The 23,325-nt window shown below is 41.5% G+C and overlaps 1 protein-coding gene across 9 annotated transcripts in view; it reads right to left on the reverse strand.

Annotated features, from left to right (window-relative positions):
• Nucleotides 1–949: 949 nt before the first annotated feature.
• The window catches only part of Bmpr1b (bone morphogenetic protein receptor type 1B), a 237,793-nt gene continuing 215,417 nt past the window's right edge, over nt 950–23,325 (reverse strand). For all 9 annotated transcript variants that reach the window (XM_036190529.1, XM_036190525.1, XM_036190526.1 and 6 more), the window contains 4 exons: nt 22,260–22,557; nt 10,635–10,810; nt 8,484–8,614; nt 950–4,582 (listed from right to left, as the gene is read on the reverse strand). In XM_036190529.1, the coding sequence (XP_036046422.1) occupies nt 4,457–4,582; nt 8,484–8,614; nt 10,635–10,810; nt 22,260–22,557 (731 nt within the window). In that variant the 3' untranslated portion in view covers nt 950–4,456. The remainder of the gene's footprint in view (nt 4,583–8,483; nt 8,615–10,634; nt 10,811–22,259; nt 22,558–23,325) is intronic.

Raw genomic sequence — 23,325 nt, forward strand, 5'->3', positions numbered from 1 at the left:
CCATTATCACAGGGCCCTTGGAGAATTTGACCCCATTGAAGCTCAAGAAGGTGAAATCTTCTAGAAGCTGCCGCTATCCTGCTGATTTCAAAATCCACGAGAACAAATCTAAAAGCCTAGCCTCTTGGGCTTTCATGACCAAAGATCCTGTACACGAATTTAAGCCTACCATCTCAGTGACACCCTCTACCTGTCCTCAGTCTTGCTCTTCAAGATCAGGATTTCCATCACACCCCTTCTCAGTAAGCACAAGCACATTACACAAACAGTGCCGGATGCAGTTTCTTTCTCTTTAGTAGCTGTATTGTAGGCCCTACTCTGGAGGCCCATGACACACAGCCCTTTGGCAACAATTCCTCTTTTCCTTGGCACACTGATTAAGCCCTAAGATGTCTCTGTCCCTGTACCTGGAGTGAGATTTAAAAAAATCACAAACAACTAAAGCAAGGGGCGCCATGAACCTGTACTAAGAACTGAGAATAGTTGGGTGCTTACCTAGGCATCTGTGCAATAGGGGAGTTACTGTTGGTCTCAGCTTCAAGGGGAAGAAACAAACTTCAGAAGTTCAGACTGAACCCTATCATCACAGCACTGACGCCCGAGTGAGCCTTGGTCCTCACGCAGCTCTGGGATCTGCTGGCCCACTTTTGGTATTAACAACCTCTACTGGTCCTCAGTGTCGCCCACGGCCAGCTGGCTGTTTCTCCAGTGAGCTGGAATTTTCCACAGGGAAACTTGACGCTTTCTTCATTTCTCTCAAACCACCAGCTACCCCCCACCCCCACCAGACGACTGCGGTTCCTAAAGGGAGAGAGTGGAAGGCTGACTCTGTCCCCGCTTCCCTCCTGCCGCAGTGTACACACTCAACTGCTCTGCCATCTTCCCACTTGCCGTCACGAGGTCATTTCACAAACAAAGACAAGACACAACTATGAGACAACAGTCACAGTTCTTCTATGGGGGAATGACACCATTTATTGAAGGAAATATGAAAACAGCTCATACACAATTTGTAACAAATACAATTGTTTGTTCCCTAACCCCAATAATTACAGTATATACAAATTCCATAAGGCACTGGTTCCCCCTAAAGAACACAAATGAGACTTCTTTTGAAACAGAGAGAAAAGAATACCCCCCATCTAGTGCCACCTTTTCTCCTTAAAAATGTGGCATTAGTTTATGTAACAATTAGTTCTAATTGTTAAATAGTGCCATTTTGATGCAGCCCCTTTTCACTTCCACTGTTTGTGGAACTGGGGGTTTCTGAGGTGGTAAAACCACCAAAACATGTTCAAATTTTTAAAAAGTGTATTTTTCTCGTGGCCTTTCCATCCACCAAGCGTGAGAACAGGTGAACAATATGAAATTCCTGATGAATATGCATGGCCCTAGGAACTTTTCAGTCAGTCATCATTAAGTATTTGTTATCCTTGACTACACACCAATTGAAATGTGTCAAAGAATTCCCTGCAAATAAAATCCCAGCATGCCATCTAAGAAGCTTTCTGCTTGAGGAATATAAAAATGTTCAGGAGTGACTTTGGGGTACTCTGTCCAAGAGATCAGACATGGTGCTCACGGCTCTTCATTTGTGAGTTAACAATCTATATGCTTCCATAAATAAATATTATGTTTCATTTAGGACTTTATCATCCATAATATTTTACTCTCTAATCCACATACTAGAGTTGTGCCAGACTCCAGGATGAATATATTTACATATGCATCTATATTTATATAATATATACACACATACATCAACCATACACTTGAACATACAAAGCTTATCTAACAATAATTAAGGATTCCTTTTGGGGGAGAGAAATTAGAAGTAAATCTTACTCTTTGAAAGAGCACTGAAGGTAAGCAGCAGTCAATTATATTAATAATTTGTAGGAAGTGAAAGCAAAAGATAAAATAACTTTCATTTCTGATATGCTAGAAGTTTAAAAGTTATCATGGATTATTGGGAAATGAACAGGTAGTCGTTAACAACAACTTAGTTTTATTAAGTAGATTTTCATAAGACAGAAATTATATTCATAAATAAATTATAAATTCTTATTTCATTGAAAATTGGTAATAACTGAGTGGATCTTTTAAAATATCTCAATAATTTCAAGATTTTCATATTGAATAAATAAGAAAGTAAGCTGTGACTTTTTTTCCCATAGCAACAAAATGAACGATGTGGATGAGATCTGGGCTCTCTTAAGTTTCTCCCCATTCTTCACTGGAACCCGAGAAATCTAGTAAACCTGTGTCATCAACAGCCTCACCACAAAACATTCTGGTTTGAAGTTAACCATGTTTTAAAAATCTACTGATAAGGAAACACAGCTTGACCTAAGAGGTCCCTACAACCTCAATTAAACCTAAGGAAAACCAAGAAAAAAAAAATCAAAACATACTCAGTTAACTAGCAAAATGCTTCCTTAGGTGTTTATAGATGACCCTGTCTAGGCATTAAGGTTTTTTTCTCCCAGGCTCAGATGACTGCCACACTTAGTTCACAAATATATGGGGAAACTGTCTGTGGTAAATACAATTTAACAGTGAAATAGATCTTCAGTGGCTCAGCTTCTACTGGCCTCAGTAAGAACAAAATCTGATGACCATTAAATTAACAATGGTCTGTTTTTATTTTTTCAAATTCAAGAACTGAGAAAGTTTTCTTTCTTAGTGGAAAACAAAGCATGGCTCTAAGGTACCACACAGTGAATTAGAACAGAAAAGGGCTCTTCTCTACAGTTTTCCCAGACTCTGAGCACTGCTCACAGACACTGCAACTGTAGGATCTTTTCTAGATGAACTGTCTACCAGATGAACGTCTACTCCAGAGGAGAGGGAAATATTTCCTCCTTTCTCATGCAGCTGTCCGTTTTTCTTAAATTCTCCATCTTTCAAGCACCCAGTGGTGAAAAGTATAAGAAAACACTGCCCCCTGGAGTATTCTGGAAGGAATGTCATTTTCTAAGGCAAAGTACTTCCATAATAACCAGTAAGTAATTCCTAATCATTAAGGAAGAAACACAGCAGGGAAATAAATGGATAAAGTTGCAAGGGTCATGTGGCATTTTCCACTTTACTGTGATCCTGTTTCTAAGGAATATTGGCTTATCGGTGATTTTGCTCATATAGTCAAAAGTTAAAACCTCACAGGACTGAATCAGAAGATGTTTGTTTACACATGCCATAATGGAGAAACAGAATAAGTTAATAGTGAAATGCACATTAGAATGAGTGAGTCATACCTAAGGTGTGAAATAATTAAGAGGTCCCTACCGGATCCATATCTATTCTAGAATAAATCACAGCAGCCATGGTATTTGATGACCTTCGTTAACTTCTCTCTGCTCAACCACTTGAAGCTTATTTTTAAATTGAGTTTAGTGATAATAATCTGACAGATGCTTCCTCTCTGCCTCTTAAGTCTGAGATTTAGAAAAAGACAACAACATACAACTATCTAGATCTAAACAAACTATGATGTGTATACTTCTTTCCTGCGTTTCTGTAACGGGCTCTTACGCATACATAAGAAACACGCCATCTATCCACACCTTCAATATTTGCCCTACCTTACTGGCGTGTTTTTCTAAATCATTTCTATTTCAAAGCACCTCGCCTCTACCATACTCATGGCAGTTTTATTTAATATTGATCTTCTGATTTACAAGAACAAAAAGCATGCCCGTGCCGATTCTCTGCACATGAGGAAGCCTTTGCTCGTGTTTAACGAAATGGAGAGGATTTACCTGAAAGATCTGTCTAATACAACCAGAAACAGGTGTGGTTCTGAAGAATACCCACCAACACATACATCTATTAGTGACATAAAACCTTCATTTGTTCCACACTGGCTGAAGCTGCAAGAGGTCCGCCTGCAGGATTCCAAACTGTGGTCCCAGACAGGTGGGACTTGTATGCATGTATATTCACACTGCCCTGGCAGCCTTCAGCAGGGCTGGCCCAAACAATCTGTGGGGCCTGGGGCAGTAAATCAGGGAAGTTGAACTCTAATTTACATTCTCAGACTATTTGAGTTTTTTGAGTGCAAGAGTATTTTGCCAATAGAAAAACATTTGGACTTCTAGGAAATTTTCTAGAAAGAATGTTTGTTATTATTTAAACTATAGTTGTATAAACCTTAAAACATCTACAATATTTGTTTTATTTTGGTAAAATTAAAGTATCTTTTTAAAAAAATGGCAATCACAAAATACAAGGCTTTCTTAGAAAGCAACATGAATCATATCTTGAACAAGTTACCCAAATGGTTTCCCCTCCTCAGAAAGCCATAATGACTCTGTGTCTCTGGGGCCTTTCTATGTCTGTCCAGCTTGCTCCCTGAGAGGGGAAGTCTGAACCCATTGGGCAGTAGGAAAATGTTCAAGACTTGGGCTACAGATGTTTCTGTAAATTCTCTTGCTCAGGCCACAAGTATCCAGCGTCAGAGCTTAATGTCCTGGGACTCTGACATTTTGGCAAGTGTTTTCTTAACTCGCAGGGCTGTCAGCCTGGAGGCAGGATTGTGAGCCCAACACTCGGTCATAAGCTTCCCCATCTGCCGGAGACACTGAAAGAGAAAGAAATATTGCAGTAATGTCAGAAAAATGTACTCTAGATAAGGCACTCAATGTGTGGCTTTTAGTTGGTGCTCATGAAGTCTGAATATATTTTTAAGGCACTGGTAATATGTGGACACAAAATTTCACTCAAACTCTTTTGTGTGTGTGTGAAATGATCATGACTCACACAGATTCTCATATCTCCCTGTGACAAAAGAAAAAAGGAAGCTTTGAGGATACGGAAGAATGACTTCAAAGACAGTATTAAGCAAACATGATACCCAGTAAGTCTGAATTTTATAACATGTTTCAATATTTTATCTAATTCTGTACCACTCAAATAAACACAGCTATTCCTATATCACCGCAGTCTGTTCTAACAGTAGCACAATGCTGTACCACTTAGCAAGATTAATGACCTGTGCATGGCTTTGCTAAAACTTTCTCCTGGATTTGCCTAGAAATCAGCAGTGAAGAGCTTTCAAATGACACCAATACCCACAGTCTCCTTTGGAAGAATATAACTCCAGCATCTCATGATGCTTTCTGAACAGCTTATTGGAACACACACACTAGGTAGCAATGCAAGAACGACACACTGGGCCAGTGAACCAGTCATTTTAAGTGAATTTACACGGACACCTTACTTGAAAACAGTACTCTAGGCACGTCTTTTTGGTGGGCACAGTACATGTTCGATAAGAGTCTTCTTTATCAGAATGTACTTCAAACATGAATTGTAAAAGGTCTTATTAATAAAAACAAACCCAGGAGCCAGCTATGGGGGTGAACACTGAAAGATCAGAGAAACAGACAATCCACAGCCAACCTCACCTCGCCAACTCCAAGGCGGTCCTGTTTCCATGAATCTTCAGACTGAAAGCCTCTGAGTCCTCACTCCTGAGGGTCTCATTAACTGCTGCTTATAGTTCCTGTCTCCTCACACCTTATATACCATTCTCCACCCAGCTATGTCACTTCCTGGATTTAAAGGCTTGTGCCACCACTGCCTGACTCTGTTCCCCAGTGTGGCTTTGAACTCACAGAGATCCAGATGGACCTTTGCCTCATAAGTGATAGGATTAAGGGTGTGTGCCACCACTGCCTGACCTCTATGTCTAATCTAGTGAATAGATCTGTCTTCTGAACCCCAGATAAGCTTTATTGGGGTACACAATATATCACAACACTCATCTGAATTTTCCAACATGCCAGCTACTCAGTTGTGGGTGAGTGAAGGTGGAGGAGGTGGGGGGTGGAGAGACACTGGAACATTTAAAAAAAAAAAAAAGGCCAGAGTCCACTCACTTGATCCAGCCCAGTAGAGCCTTCCACATACATGTGGGGTTCACATTTAAACCCTTACAGGAGACAGATTAGCTCAAATAACCTCTTGGGATTCAATTTAATACACACACATACACACACACACACAGCAGTTTAGGAGCTCTTCCCTAAGAAAGAATATTTTTCCCCCACTGTCATCATGGTCAGCCCTAAAACCACCTACATCCAAGTAGCTTTATATAGCCTAAGCAGTTGGTATTTATGTGGTTAGGAATACACATACACATGCACGTGTGTGTGTACACATGTGTGTGTGTATGTGTGTGTGTGTGTGTGTATGTGTGTGTGTGTGTAAAGCAATAATTAAAGAAATGGAGACTACAAATTTGAGAGAGAGAAAGGGGTACAAGGCAAGGATTGAGAGAGGAAAGAAAAAGGGGAAAACAATGAAATTATATTTTAATTTCAAAAATGAAAATACTGTTAATTTAATTTAATTTTTAATTGTTAGTTGTGTATGTGCATGTATGGGTACACACATCTATGAGTACAGAAAGGAGAGAAGAGGGCACCAGATTGCCTGGAGTACAGTTAAAGGCTGTTGTGAGCTGGGAACCAAAATCAGGTCAACTTCAAACAGAATGTGCCCTCTTAACCAGTGAGCCATCTCTACCAAGGCCTCAGTACTTTTGTTTAGTACAGAGAGGGAGGTCAGCAGAGTGTACCTGTATCACGTCACTGTATAGAAACACCAGCCTTCAGAAAGAAGGATCTGGACCTACCATGAAGAAAAAGAAGCATGGTGCTTTAAAACACACAGAGAAAAAGAAACAACAGCCTCTACGCAAACATCGCAGCTGACATATGAAATAATGTTCTCTGTTATGCAGGCTCAATCTTGATCATTCACCATGTTGTATAATTGACAAAATCAAATTTAAAGAAAGGAATAGATTTGATGCAGTACAGATATACAAATACTACAATAAGACTGTCACCATCAAAATGAATGTTAGTGATGCAAATTAAGAATTTTGGCAACTACCACTCATCTGCCATGTGGCAGCATAGACTGGGGAGAGATGCCCTTCCCTTGATCCCTACTCATCAATGCCTGAGGAGGGTGGGAGAACTGGCCCTGTAGTCATAAGAGTGGGAGAGCTGTCTTTGACCCCCACCAGTTGCAACATTTTGGAGAGCAGGCCCTGAACCTTGCCTGGGCAACACATTGGAGCCAACCCTGTTGGTGGATGTGTGGGTGAGCCAGCCCCAGTCCTGTGGCAGCATGAGCAGAGCAAGTTGCCCTCCTTCCCACCCCCACCCTGCCTATCAATGCCTGAGGCAAGTGGGAGAACTAGCCTTGAGATCACAAGAGAGGGAGAGGTGTTCCTGCCCCCACCAACTGTAACATTAGGGAGATCAGGACCAGTATCTCACCAGGATAACATAATAGAGCCAACCCTGTTGGCAAAGGCACGTGTGAGTCAGCCCAAAGCTGTAAACATGGGAGAGTTTCCCCTACTACTGGTCTGTCATGTGGCAGTGTGGGTGTGGGTGGGTCAGAGATGACCCCTTTACCCCTCATTCCTTATAGCCTGCAACAGATGAGACAGTTGACTGTCCCCTTACCAGCTGTAGCACTCAGGAAATCTGGCTCTGTTCCTCACCTAGGCAACACAACAGAGCTGGCAGGATAGTTGGAGGTAAGGGGGAACCAGCCTGAGGTTATGAGCAAAGGAAAACTGTCCCCATTACTCATCTGATATGTGGCAGCATGGACAGAGGAGAGGTGCCCTCCTACCTCCCACCCATCAACACCCGAGACTGGTGGAGGAGCTGGCCATGGAGTCTTAAGAATGGGAGAGCTGTCCCTCACCCTCACCAGCTACAGCACTCAGAAGTGGCCCCTGTACCTCACAGGGGCAACACAGTAGAGCTGGTCCTGATGGTGTAGGTATGGGAGAGCAGACTCTGAGAGCATGAAAGCAAAAGAACTCATTGCTGTTAAGAGGTGAATTAACTAAGGCAATGCTGGAGAGCTCCCCCTGGTGGTGAGAACAGGAGAGAAGGGCAGGTGGACCAACCTTACTGCAGCCCAGGCCCAGAATTAGGGTTATAACTTGACCTGCTCCAACATCCACCCCATCTATGATCTGCTGGAGCACATGAAGGAACCTGTCCTTCAGACCCAAAGCTGCAGGATCTTCACAACACAGGGCAACAACAGGATATCCAAGAAGAGGCCCAGTGAAGGCCCAGAATTGATAGTGCAATAGTAACAGAGGCCTCAAACCAGACCAATGACTCTTTGCAATGAACACTTGCAAGTAAAGTACACAAAGAAGTTTACTGCATTACTCACTGTGTCACACCGCAGCTTCCATGATGAGATTTTTTTAAACGCCCCCCCTTTTCTTTTCCCTTTCTTCTCTTAAATTTTCTTTTATTTTGGGGGTGGTGCAAGGGCAGAGGGCAGGTGCAAAGGGAGAGGGAAATGAATGGGATCAAGACACATGATGCAAGAGACACACAGAATAAATAAAAAGGAAAGAGAAAACGTAATTTTGGCAAAGCAAAGTGTATCTAGAAGTCATCCATACCCTCCCCCAAGCCTGGCCTTACCTCATCGCTGCTCCACCGATTGGGGAATGAAGGCCGTAACTTCTTAAGGCACACAATTTCTCTCATGTCCTCATAAGAAGGGTCACTGGGCACCAGGTCATGATAGGGAAGTTGGTATTCTTCCACTATACCTAAAGGCATGTTTTTTATTAATATTATTTCCTATGAACTGGTAAAAATATGCCTAATATACAACTTTCCTCAATTAACAAATAAACTATCAATATTAAATATAGGCTCTGGTTAACAATGAAGTAAACCTTGAAAAGCACCCAAATGACAACTTAGTTTACAAAAAACAATAGGGAAGGAACCCAATGACACGTATCATCATAGGTCTGCAAGCCTCCCCCAAGCCAACGACTAATTGCCAAAAGCTGAGTTAAACAGGCATCTATAACTTGCATGAACTGGTTATATTTTTGTCTACATTAAGTCTCAATGTAAAATTAGAAGACACATCTTGAATCAATGTCACATCACATGTAACCATTTCTATTACTGGCATATGAGACCAAGAATGGCATAAGTTTGAAAGAGTAGCCTACTTAAACAAATGTCAGATTCATTTATTTATGTTTAATCAGAAGAAGTTTTGTGCATTCAATATTGGAAAGTTATATATCCAAAAATGTCATCAATGATTCATCTTCAGTTTGAAAATTATGTGATTTTCATTTTCTTCTTTAAACTTTCTATTTTAGTTACCTCATCGTGTCTAATAGCTAATATTACTTTTTAAAAATTTTTGCCCTGTCCTTTAAGAAGGTAGGCTATTTTAATATGTTCTTTGTCAACCTTATCTAATGAGCTGTTCATGTAAACCCTGTCCTCCAGTAATGGACAGAGTTTCTGAACAACCTCCCAGATTCTTTCCTAAGCTGCTTTTGGTAGAAATGCTGTCATTGTTGACCTGAACAGGATGAAACCATTGAGTTTTAACATGATTTGCCAGAGCATTACATTCATTTGGATGACAGCATATAGCTATGAGTACTAGGGAACCTGAGGCAGAGTTCACATCTCTGCTTTCAAAGGTAGGCAGGACTGCATAGAGAATGCCAGGCCAACCTGGATTACAGAGTGAGAGTCTGTCTCAAAGAAACAAATAACAATAATAAATTTCACTGGGGATTTATTTAGGCAAAATCTGTGGTATGTGTTAAGTTTTTGGTTTTTTGTGTTTTTGAAAATTCAAACTCATATAGAATATAAAGGACCCAAAGATTCAAAACTTTTTTCAAGCAATTCAAACTCATTGCCTGTTTGTCAGTCATGGACACCTGCTTTGACTACGTAGCATTATTACATTCCATCTGTGTTTCTTGTTCTTCTGTTTGATTCACTGTAATCTCAGTACCCAGGGTAATAAAATACTGGGCCCAACTCACAAGAAACATCACTTCATCTGAGTACTTTCTAACTCTCAAGACACTGACCTAGAAACATCATGAGGGTGAAGATTGTGTCTATTTAACTCATTACATGGATGGATTGATGGATAGTAAGGTAGTTATAAAAAACTACATGAGACACAGACAGAACCAGGGGCTGAAGAGATGGACCAGTGAGGACCAGAGTATGGCTTCCAGAACTCATGTCAAGCACCTGGTCTTAATTAGAAATTCTTATGCTTGTGGGAAAATCATTATGAACAATAACAATATTTTCCTTTTGACAAAAAAAATGAGTGCTCAGGAATGGGTGTCCCACTCTACAATGTCTCTGAGCTACATCTGCAGAGGAAGCACAGAGAATGCGGCGGTGGGGTTGAGAATGAGGTCCAGCAGGTAGGCAAGGAGAAGCGGAATGAGGTAGGAGAGGAGGGTGTTGATGTGTTGGAGAAAGTCAAAGAGAGAAGTGAGATGGTAGAAATAGAAGCAATTGGTGATGTATGACAAGTCAGGGGAAGCTGGTGATGAATCTAGAACCATACATTCACTGGTCAGGGTAAGGGAGGAGACAACCACTCAAAGATGGCTCTGATAGATATTTCCTGGAAGGGTTGGGACAGCATCAACAGGAATAAAGGGGGAATGGAGAGAAAATCTGAGACTGTATGTAATACACCAACTTTAATCCTTTCTGATCAGAAAGGTTTTGTAAACATCTCCCAGGAGTCGAAGCTCTTCAAGGACAGTTCTTTCTTACCTCCAGAAACACATCTCCTTGCAATCTCCCAGAGGATGAGTCCAAAACTATACATGTCAGCCATGATATAAGACTGGAAATGATTTCTATTCAAGCTCTCGTCCAGCACTTCTGGAGGCATATAGCGCTTGGTGCCAACCCGTGTGTTGGGTGGAATGTCAACCTCATTTGTATCACTGAGGGAAAGCAAAGCAAGGGGGCATTGTCAGCACTGGAGAGGCCGCTGTGGCTCTTGGAAAGAGCATGTCAGTGGCAATGCAAAGAGAAAAACAGTCGGTGAACAAAACATTTCCTCAAACAATATTTCTTGGTGAAAATTAAACATTTATAGATTAAACATCCAGACTATATGCAACTAAATGAGAACGAAGCCCCAAATTATATTACTACAAAATTAAACTGTCAACTATTATTAAATATCTAACAAAAGCTGTGCACAGTAGTTTGCACATGTAATCCAAACCCCTGGGATATAGAGCAAGAGAATCAGGAGTTCAAGGCCAGCCTCAGCTGTGTAATGAATTTGGGGTCAGCCTGACTTACATAAAACCTGTCTCAAAAGATAAAATAAACAGTGGCAAATAAATACCCAAAATGTACTTTTCTTCTCTGTACATTTTAATCAATTACCTCTTATAAGTGATAAGTACCTCTATCAACCTGGCCATCTTAATAATAGTTTATGAGCAAGGAAAGTATTCCAGGAATATGTTTAAAGGAAAGCTAGAAAAAATGTCCTGTGGGAAAGCATCACCCCAACACACTGTATGAAACTGGTAACACCCCAAAGAACTAATAAAGAAAAGTTTCCCTCCTGCTACCCCTGCTGATGACTATTATCAGTGAGTACAAAGGGGGCATTTCATTGACACGTGTGTTACGATGTCACTTTTAATCATCAGAAGAATCTAATAGTGGTCCAATTATGGGATTTTAAGAATTTAGACAGAAAAACATTACAGGGAAAAGGATAGCTTAAGGGCCCTAGTTACAGTCAAGATTAGATACTGAGAAAGGGAAGTGAGAATCAACCTCGGCTAGAACACCCAAGAGTGGATCGGGAGAGCTGGAGATATACTCTGGCCCCAGGGGTGAAGATTTTTGACTGCTCCACTCTTCTAGCTCCTTTATGGCTATCTAGATCTAGAAGCACAGGCAGTGGTTGGGGAATGTGTGGTAAAGATACATCTTTGCTGGGGAACTGAAAGGTAACTGCTACCAAACGACCCAAGTAAGATCCATCTCTAGAGTCTTTCCCTCCTTCTCCAACTCTTCCCCTGCCAACTAGTCCAACAGAAAATGATCAAGGTTCTCAACGTCCACTGCCTGCAGACAGCAGTTCCTCCCACATGCTTGGGATGGCCATTCTCTCTCCCTTTCTTTTGCCACCCCTGTCTCCCAACAGTATTTGAATAGCATCTTCCCTATAATTGGCAGAAAATATCTTCCCTAGAATTATTTCAATAAGGATCTAACAATGTAAAGACTTTAAGTTTCTGCAGCCACAGCCATTTGGTGTGGCCCTGAAGATGAGTGCTCCAATTCATCTTCACTTATTACAAAAGTGAACTTGGAAGAATGAAAAGGCCTGCTGACAGTAACCTCTGCTATGGACAATTTGAAGAGAGATGTAAAACTGCTATATAAAAACCTCAAACATGAACCGAAACTAATATCCACACCATAGATGAAATTTCATTGGGCAAGTGGATTTTGTGAAAGATTACTACTAACCTAACAGTCAATGCCTTCACCACCACATTTAAACAGCAAACATGCAAATTGTAGGTAACTCCTTCTGGATACTATCAAATTTCATATTCTCTAAGATAGAGTTCTGCCTCTTCTATTGGGCATGGTTCTATGTTAGAAAGTACAGATGATCAGGGAGATTTCATTTCCTGGTAACATCTGATGCTATACATTAAGCATGAGCCAATGAACATGCTAAACTGGATGGTATAAAGTCCATGGATCCATGAACCATACACAAAGAAGTACAGGCATCTGAGTAAAGTTGGGAGCAGGAGAGATGGCCCTCCCCAGGGTAGAGTATACCAACTGGTTGTCCAGTTCAAACTGTCAGTTGTGAAAACACACAAGTAACATTATATGGATTCAATAGGTTATATTTATAAATATATATGTATATACAAATATATGTATTCAATAACAATCAGTGGGGGGAAAGGGGCCAATCTTTTGGAGAAGAGTTGGTATGGTATATAAAAAGGATTGGAGGGAGGAAAGAGATGGAAGAATTGTTGTAATTAAATTATAATTTCAAAATATACAAACAAACAAAAGAAAGAAATCAATTAAGGGATAACATCTTTGACTTTCAGTAGGATCATACCTGCTCTTAAGTAATAGAGAGCAGGTATGATCTCAAGAAAAGAAAAGAAAAAAATGAGCTTCTATTAATCTTTAAGACCAAAATTGGAAATCAAGTTGAACACCGGTGTGTCAAGAATAAAGGAAGAAAAAAGAAAGTGGATTTAGAAGCTGCTATGCATATAAGAAGAGGGTAGAAAGGATCACAAAAAAAAAGTCAAAGAGAAAGAAAGGAGCAGACAAGGTCAGGGGCTTTTAGCTTATTCTAACCCCCTCTCCTATGGAGGAGTGCAGAGCAGTGAGCAACAAAGTCAGCAAGAAAAGATGCATATTGTAAAAAGTTGCAGGAGTGGAGAGAATAACTCCAACTGCAGAGTAACTGCAGGTGCAGCAATGGCTACACATGTGAGCTGCCAAGTCCTAAGACTGGACACAGGAAGAATAAACAGGATCTCGGTTACTTCTAGGAGACATAAAGAGGAACAAATTGGGGAAGGGAACAAGAGTATATTCAACATTTGATTTGTGTTGTAAAGACTAGAGAAAATGAGGCAAGCTGTTATCATTTGTTAATATTTAGCTGTAACACAATTGCCCTTTGAAATGTCTCATGTAAGTTTATAATATATTATAAATACAAATATGTATTACTAAATATACCATAAGTATATTTAATATAACCCAGCAGGATCAATGACTAGAAAAGGTATATTTTAAAGACTAAGGATAAACTATAGACATAAGACCTTGAAATTCAAAAGTCATTTATTAGATAAAATTAGCTATGAAAATGGATGTATACTAAGAACTGAAAATACTCTGTCATAAACATGGGTCTTACATTAAATATCAAGGAAATATGAGCTCTTTACCTTTCCCACAGAGAAACGTGGGAGGTTCTCTTTACCTTTCCTGTGGAGAACAGTGGGGTTAATCCCAGAGGCTGGTGATGGAGGCAAAGACTTTAGAGAATTACAGGAATAGACTGTCTCAGTTATAATTTCATAATTAATATCCCCACTAGACCCAACCAAGCTTTAGTTCTTAATGTGTATACCAAGGAGTTATAAACTTAAGCTGAGTTAGAAAATAAATGAAACTTGAAGATTAATAATGTCAATGCAAAAGTAACAGCTTTCATCTCAAAGGGAAAGGGGGGTAGTTTATTTTGACTGACAATAACCCAAGAACAAAGATTTAGGTTACTCCAAACTCCATGTTGCAACATGTAAGTGGTTTCATGAAGTGTCACAGTTTTGCATAACATAAAAGGGCAAAGGGCAAGGCATGTTTAGAGTACAATAGTAGGTACACCAAAAAGAGAGTTACAGCAAGGTGGGGGAAGCTTTCCTTCAAGTGTGTCAGAAATGGAAAGAGGTTATGTCAAAGAGGAAACAGGTCCTGAGAACCCTGACAGGATGTTCCAGATAAGAATGCAGAGCATTTTTTTTCTGTTTTTGATTTTTTGAGACAGAGTTTCTCTGTATAGTCATGACTGTCCTGGACCTCCCTCTGTAGACCAGGCTAGCCTTGAACTCAGAGATTCGCCTGCCTCTGACTCCCAAGTGCTGGGATTGGTGTGGGTGTGAGTGAGCCATGGGAGGGCTTGAGAGCAGGAAAATTGGCCCTGCCTCTTGCTACCTGCTGGTCACAGTAGAACTGCCCCTGCCCCTCAACAACTGCATCACTCTGGAGAGTAGGCCCTGCACCTTACCTGGGCAACACAGTAGAGCTAGCCCTGGTGCAATGTGTGTGGGTGAGCCACCTCTGAGGATGAGAGCAGGAGAACTGGCCCTGACCATTGCTGCCTGCTGCACTGGGTGAGCTATCTGGGTCAGTGATAGAGAGCTTGCCCTGGTGGAGAGGATGAGGGAGAGTTCGCAGCTGACCCACCCAGCTACCACCCAGGCTCAGAAGGAAGGCTGAGTTGGTCCACCCCAAAAACCACCCCATCTATGAACTGCTGGAGCACATGAGGGGACCGGTCCTGCAGATCCAAAACTGCAGGGTATCCATGACACAGGGCAACAACAGGATATCCAAAAAGAGCCCCAGTGAAGGCCCAGTTAATAGTCTAGCAGAAGCCAGAGGCCTCAAACCAGACCAATGACTCATTGCAATGAACACTTGCAATTAAAGATGTATGGACTGAGGGTGCACTGTGTGACTCACTGGGCCACACTACAGCTTCCATGATCAGATGTTTTTCTTTTAAATTTTATTTTTGTGGGGGAGGGTTGAAATGGCAGAAGATAGATGAGAAGGGATGGGCAGATAAATGGTATCAGGGTACATTGAAGGGTCCAGGAATATAGAAATATAAAATCATAAGCCTAAAAAAAATAAAAGCTGACAGTCACTAGCTCTAAAGGTTAACTTCTGACAATGTCTCTCTGCTTTACAGCCAGCTCCTCTGTCAGCCAGCAGTCAGGGGTTAACTTTTAACTCCCTTGTCCCTTATAGCCAACAAGTGCCTGGACAAAAGTTAATTTTAATAGTTGTCTCTACTTGACTCGGAGGATATACCCTATGCCTGATGCTTAATTTACAGAGGCTTGAAACCCACCCCTTCAGAATCCTGAACTCTGGCTGTGCACTCAGCTAGATGACAAGCTATTTGTGCCCCTTGGTGATTTTCTTTTCTTTCTTAGATTTTCCTGGAATAAAGTTTGCGTCCGGTTTAATAGACTTGGTGGTCTGTCCCTATTATTTTGTGACCCTGGACCCAACAGCATAATGTGAAATCCACAAAAAAAACCTTTTAAATTAAAAATAAGAATGCAGCAGATAGGCCGGGCGGTGGTGGCACACGCCTTTAATCCCAGCACTCGGGAGGCAGAGGCAGGCGGATCTCTGTGAGTTCGAGGCCAGCCTGGGCTACCAAGTGAGTTCCAGGAAAAGGTGCAAAGCTACATAGAGAAACTCTATCTCAGGGGAAAAAATGCAGAGGATAAAGACTCATTTTCTAATATTTAAACAGAAAAGGAGATATATGCAAGGTGACCACATTGGGGAGAAGGACAACGAGATCCAACAAATCTCCCAAGCCCATCTCTAAAGCAAGATCTAGTTTAAACAGAGGGCCAAGGATATGCACATCTAAGCAACTGTTCAAAATGTGGTATCACTCCCTACTGATGCACTCTTGCCTGGGCTTCATTCTGACAAGTTGTTGGAATCCTTTAAAAGTTCTTCTTGGAGGCCAAATCCCCTCCAGCTCTGGCCTGTTGTCCCAGCATGAAATTCCTGGGTAAATTCCCATTTCTTTGGGGTCCATCATTTCAGTATTCTGATAATCAGGTTTAGAGACACAAATTTCTCTTTAGAAGAGCTTCCTTTCTCCCAGGCCTTTTACAGTTCTTCCCTTTCTGTTTCAACACTGTCATATATACATATATTGAGTGGAATACATGAAGGTGGAATATAAAACCCATTTTATTTGAACTTCAAACTGCCAAGCTGGCCTCAGTAAAGACCGAGGGGCCAAGTTTGCATTTCTGACTGGATAGCGGTGTTATGACACTGGGTAGCAGTGTTATGACGACAGCAAAAACAATCAGAGAGCCACAGGGATGGATGACAAAGGGCTTCCAGAGTGTCTGAAATCAAGTGGTTCTTCCAGCCTAGACCAGGATGATGAAGAGTAAACGTCAATTCTCCTGGCTACTGCTTCTAGTAAGGAGGGAGGCAAGGGGGAAAGAACTTGACACTGTGTGTGCTCAGCAGAGATGCAGAGAAAGGCGGGTAATGATGAGATATGAGCAGGACAATAAGGTGCCAGGCAGGACTATGCAGAGAGGGTCAGAGGAACCAAGCCCACGACTAGGAAATGCATGTAACCACTGGCTTCATTGAGAATGCTGCCTCACTGGGAAAATAAAGATTGAAACATTAGCTGGCTTCATTCTCTCAGAGCAGCCAGAGCACTCTTTTCCCGAGGCTGATTCAATCCCAAGCACACTACCTGCAGGGCACCCTGGAACACCCACAGGCTTAGTGAGTAGGTGTGTCTAACGTGTTCAGTGTACACTGAAGGTCAAGTGGAAAGTGTGAAGGTAGAGAATAAGGGGGTTCTAAATGATACCTCTGCTAGCCTTAATATACATTCAATATGTCTTGTACTCATTATGCTTCCCAATCAGAAGTCTGTACCAGCAATTCTGGCCAGAAGCTGTACCTGCTATGTAGCTCACTGCAGTGCACATTCCCCAGGGACACAAATTCTGGACATGAGTTTCCTGAAGGACCTGGGCAGAACCCACTGTGACAAGGAGAGACAAGCAGGGATGGAGCAGTAAACCAGCAGGGCTCCACTTCCGGCCTTCTGCACCTGGGGGTGAGCCTCCTGCAGCAAACCACCTATGCTTGACACAGAGGAAAGAGGGAGAGAGTCCAAGGGAGAGAAGGAGAGAATGAGCTAAAAGGACAGAGAAAGAGAGAAAATACACACTGAGCATCTTGAATAATCTACAAAGCTTTAAAAAAACCAAGTGGAGCACTTTGAAAGAACACGTGAAGGAAGTGTGATGAGAAGACATGTGAAAGAAGGTCTGGTTAGCGTACAACTGATCTTGGAAACTATAGACAATATCTGTGAAGGAACAGTAAATCTCTTGTCACATCAGATATATCGGAAGTGTGATATGAAAGACTTACACAGACATATACACACATTGTTTTTGCCTCCTGTATTATTTTCCCAATGGCTGTGGAACCAATTTCCTCAGCTGACCCCTGCACATCCATAAACTGCCCAGGTGCGGGACATTTTCTGCTATACTTTCCACTGCAGCTCAATGCTTATGATGTTAATGTTTATTGACAAAGTGACAGAATCTAGAATTACCCAGGAGAAAAGCCTCAAGGCATGTCTGTGAGGAGTTTTCTAGGCTGGGTTGATTAAGGTGAGATGACCCCATACTACATGGTGGGCAGCACCATTCTATGGGCTGGAGCTCTGGACTGAACAGAGAGGAGGCAGCATTCATCTCTCCTGCTTCTCGCCAGTGAGTGGGATGTGCCCTCACCTCCTTACTGCTCTGGCGTCCCTGTCATGGTAGACCGACCCTGAGCCAAAATGAGCTTTGAGTTTCCTTTTGTCAGGTACTATATTGCAGCAGCAACAACAATAGAACTAAAACAATGTTTCAAAAATCAAATTCCTAAAATTCTCAACGCATTTCCGAACTTCAGAACTAAAACTCTAAACTCCAGAGAGTAGAAGAGGGGAATGCCTGCTAAGACATTTACTGGGAGTGTTGGCAGCATCAATAATGAGCTCAGTTCTATGAATTTGATATCAGTATTTAAAAAGCTATAATAAATACACATACAGTATATATATATATATATATATATATATATATATATATATATATATGTTCTACACACGTGTACATGTATATATAATGCATATGTATATGTGTATATAAATGTATATATGCGTATAAACATGAATTGTTATGTACATACATAATATGTGTATACATACATACATACATGTATATATCAGTGCAGAAAATGACATCACAAGGGCTCAGGAAATTCAGTGTCTCCTATGTAGAGCCAATCCTCTTTGGTATTTGGACAACTCACAACCATCAGTGGGGAGATCTATAAAACATCCCAATCTTGTCACTAGGTTTTCTGTTTAAGATTTAACATCTGGAAGCCGGGCGGTGGTGGCGCACGCCTATAATCCCAGCACTCGGGAGGCAGAGGCAGGTAGATCTCTGTGAGTTCGAGGCCAGCCTGGGCTACAGAGCTACTTCAGGACAGGCTCCAAAGCTATAGAGAAAACCTGTCTAAAAAAAAAAAAAAAAAAAAAAAATTTAACATCTGAGATGCCATGATCCAGGATTTATTTCTTCTATAAGAAAATGTTGTATTGTATTCACACAGTAAAGGACTGGGAGGCTGCTTGAGGGAGCACTCAGCCTAGCTGTGTGCATTCCTTCAAGGCAAGTCATATGGCATTGTTTTTCCCTCCCCAGGGACATCAGGGATCTTCAACATCACCTGGATTAAATCTCCTTTAAGCAGGAAATGTACCAGCAAAAGAAGCCAATGAGAGCAAAAGTGTTATGTGAACAGAAAGTCCCTAAGGCACAATGGTGCTCTCTGTGATTCTCAAGTTCCCTGGGAACCTTCCAGAAATTACCCCAAAGCCTAAGAGACCACTTACTGCCTATGCAGAAACAAGAGTGAAGCTTGAGGAAATTCACATATGAACATGGGTTAGCTTTGACTCCATGTGAAATAAAACACTCTATACAGCTGCACGTGGACAGACACACAATGCAAATCATTATGAAGGGTAAAAATCAGAGAAATATGTAAAGCAAGGCTTGTACCCAGCACTAAGAATGGAAGACGTCAAAACTCTGACAGACAGAAAATAAAAATGTCTGAAGTCATCCAATACATCCTCCATCTGCATAGGGAAATCACTCTGTGAAGCCAGCATCCTCATCCTCTCCTTTGATGAACAGGACATTGTACACCTAAGATATCTCAATTCATCCCTTAAGAGCCTCCTCTTCTTCCTACAGTCAGGATCCACATGAAATTGGAAAGATCATTTAATTCATTCCCCTAAACAAATGTAAATTTCAGAAACAAAAACTCAGTTTAAGAACCACAAGGAAGGTGTTGCTTCAATTACTTTACTGTCCTTACATTTGCTGATTTAAAATAGTAGCAGTAATTCTCTATGTCATGTCAAAAGGGAGATCCATGGTGGATTTGACATGGCTTTGGCTCTCAAGGTACCATTGAGTAAGAGAGATGAGACATATTCCAAAGTAACAATAACTGTAGGTAGATATGGGCCAGGGAATTCAGAAGGTGGTTTCTTTCCTCTTAGTTGTGGATGGGTGCACTGACTAAGAGGCATTTTGGAGACCTGGGAAGTGTACATGAAAAGACAGGATGCTCCATGCTAGGGACTCTAAATGCAAAAGCAGAGCATCAGGCAGCATGGGCTATGTGAGGAGAAAACACAGAGGGTCAGTACTGCAAAAGAAAGACAAATCAAGTATGGGTACAAAGTACAGTTAGGACCAGAATGTGCTGATTCTCTGAGGCTAGGATAACATGCTTTTCTTCTTTGCATAATGTATATGTACTCATTCAATTACCTAGTATGTAAAACTAAAACACCTCCACAATCATGGCAAAGACACTGGGGGGGTAGAACTTTGACAGAAATGTGCTCTGTTTACTCTCTACCTGGAGGGAGAGATAAGAAGCCAGAGATCACTGCAGCAGTGTGAGAAATACCTTGACACTCTGTATAGGGGCGCCTATGAATAACAACAGATGTCCATGCACTCTGAAGACCAGTGACTGTTAAACAGAAAAGGGATGGAAGTTATACAGATAATATGAAAAACAGCACTTGAGGGTGTGAGAAGTAGAATGTGTTCAGAAGCAGCATGGTGGGAATAAATCTCGAGAAAAGCCCAACATCAGAAAAGAGTTCACCGCAGCAAGGGACCCTAACTACATTTCAAACCAAGGCCACAGGAAACAATGAAATTATGATGACATTCAAACTGCACTTCAAGAAAATAAATTCTGCAGCCTGAAGAAAAGACTGGAAATCAGAAAGACAGAAAGGAAGTAATTGTACAATGCTTTACCCAAGGATGTAGATGAAATAGTATAGTAGGGTTAACCATAATACTAAGGTAAAGCATGAGTTTCAAAAGATAGAAATCACTCAATTGTACAAATAAAAGCTCAAGCACTCCAAGTTTTTGCATGGTTGAGTCAAAAGCGAAGCTAGAAGAGAGGTCAGATACAGTTGGAAATCTCACAGGGAAATATTTAAAGGGGGAAGATGAGTAGAGGCAGTCTCAGGAGAAGAGGGAGCCTAAAGCACAGAGACACACTGTGCAATGATGCTGAGAGCACTCTGGGCTCCAGGGACAGTGGTGTCACAATGAGCGAGGGCTTCTGGCTGCACACAGAGATGGTTGCTTAATAAAGCAGGCCAGAGGAGGGGACAGCAGAGGACTGTTACCCTTGGAACTACTTTGGAGAAATTTAACTAGGAGAGGAGTAGAGTCCAGGAACCAGAGGCACACCAGATGAATTACTCATGGACGTCTGCTTGGTTGTAATAGAGTAGAATTGAAAAGGGCTGTCATTCACAAAAATGAATCCTGAAGAGAAAGTGGAGTTAACATGTGTAGTCATCTACCCGGCTCCTCCTTCTGTCCTTCTCTGCACACTCCAGAATCTCCGTTGGGAAATATCCACAAGTAGGGCTAGAGATATACTCAAGGGTCAGCCTGGGCTGAGTATCCTAAAGGTAGTTATGCAATAGTTTCTTCACCACTAGCTCCCAGATAAACCTTCCTTATGCTTTTCAGACTAGAGGAGCCATTTCCTCTAAGTCATCTGCACCTGCTGCGTCCACCCTTTTCCCACCATAACAAGATGTTGTCATCTACAAACCTCAGACTGGAGAATTGGACAACTGAGTTACAAAAACAAAAGTGCAATGAGAGCAACAATGTTGTAAGTGTGTGACTCTGCACTGGGTTACATGGTTGAACACATATCCTAGGTTAAAAGGAGCTGCACTGATAAAAGAGAAATAGAGTCCCAGCTTCTGAGTATGAAACCTCCCTTACTCTGTAGGGCTATCCATCTACCAAGGAGCTATCAGGGTCTGCACACCACTACCAGCAAGTCTGGGTGTGTCCAGGTGCTATGTTCTCTATTTAAGCTACATTATAACAGTGCTTTGTTCCTTGGTTCATAGTATTCCTCAAAAACATTTAGAAAGTAATCCTTACTGTACTACACACAAGTAAAGCATGGCCTTTTCCACCACACAGCTGCCAGTTCTTCCTGAAATCTACCCTTATTTACAAATGTTATGCAGAACTCTGGCTGCAGTTTCTCAGGCATCAACTTAGTTCTGGTCTCTATTGAAAGCAACTTGGAGAGGAAAGGGTTTGTTTCACCTTACAGCTCATAAGTCCATTCAGAGAAGTCAGGGCAGGAAGTCAAGGCTGGAACCTGAAGGCAGTAACTGAAGCAGAAGCCATGGAGGAGAGATGCTTACTGGATTGCTCCCATGGCTTTCTCAGCCTGCTTTCTTATAGGACTGACCCAAACACACCTTGTTACCAAGAAAATGGTGACATTTTTATCTCTAAAAGAGTTGAAGTCTATGATATGCCTCAACCACTGTGTTACCCTAGGACAGGGGTATGGAAAGTAACTAGAACACTCAAAAGCATCTTAAAGTGGGCATCTGATGACTTGGATGCTAACCTGATGAACTTGACAGCCAAGCCCAGGTCTGCTATGCAGCAAGTCCCGTTTTTCTTCACCAGGATGTTCTTACTTTTCAAGTCTCGATGGGCGATTGCTGGTTTGCCTTGAGTACTGAAGATTTCCGTGTGTAAGTGGCATAGGCCGCTGACGGAAGAGTAGGCTAACTTCAGCATGGACTTTGCATCTAGGGTGGTGGATTTCAGGTAGTCATAAAGAGAACCATTTTCATGATAGTCTGTGATGAGGTATAACTGAGTCCAGGACCCAGTCCCTTTAATATCTGCAGCAATAAACCCTAAAAGGCAAAGAGTAAAAAGTATTAGATGCTTCCTGGACAGAATGAGCAATATTTCATATGCTCAAATATTCTCTCTCCATATTCTTTGGTTTAACATCTTGCTCAGTTTTCTGACTACACCTATGAGAGTGTTAAATTACTAAAACCAAGCAGAGGTGATCAAAATTGGAGGGAGAAAGAAAAAACAAGAGTTTGGATCTGAAGCCACTCTCCAATCACTGGTACTGAATCCCTTTATGGTATTATAGTTACAATCAAGGCAAGTTGTATTAAATGCTTGAGTCAGGCCTTCTACTTCACTGACTGGGTCCTCTCCTACTCAAATGACCCAGACAGATCACGTCTAGCCCAAAGAAAGGAAAAGGAAATCAATTCTGAACATAAACTCTTACTACAAATAAACTCTGCAAATAAAAATGCCTATAACGTTTCACAATATTTAAACCCAAATGTGGTCCTTCAACTCCCTAAAAAAAAAACCTTAAGGAATTCTAGTATTTCATTTGTACGTCCTGTTTCTGAAGGAAAAACAATATCACTGGTGAGTATTGCATTCCCAGCCCACCACCCATGCACAGAAGCACTGCCAGTCACGCTTCTCCTGACATCTTCTGTCAGAAGCTTATAGGCTCTGGGCTCACACCGAAAAGAAAGAGTCTGTAAGTTTCATAACAGGTCTAGACAGATGAGTTCATATGCAGATGTGGAGAGAAAACAGAAGAATGTGACAAAACCTCAGCTATCGCTGTGTAGACTGTGACTCAC

The sequence above is a fragment of the Onychomys torridus genome, chromosome 6 (genome assembly GCF_903995425.1).
Source record: "Onychomys torridus chromosome 6, mOncTor1.1, whole genome shotgun sequence".
Classification (NCBI taxonomy): domain Eukaryota; kingdom Metazoa; phylum Chordata; class Mammalia; order Rodentia; family Cricetidae; genus Onychomys; species Onychomys torridus.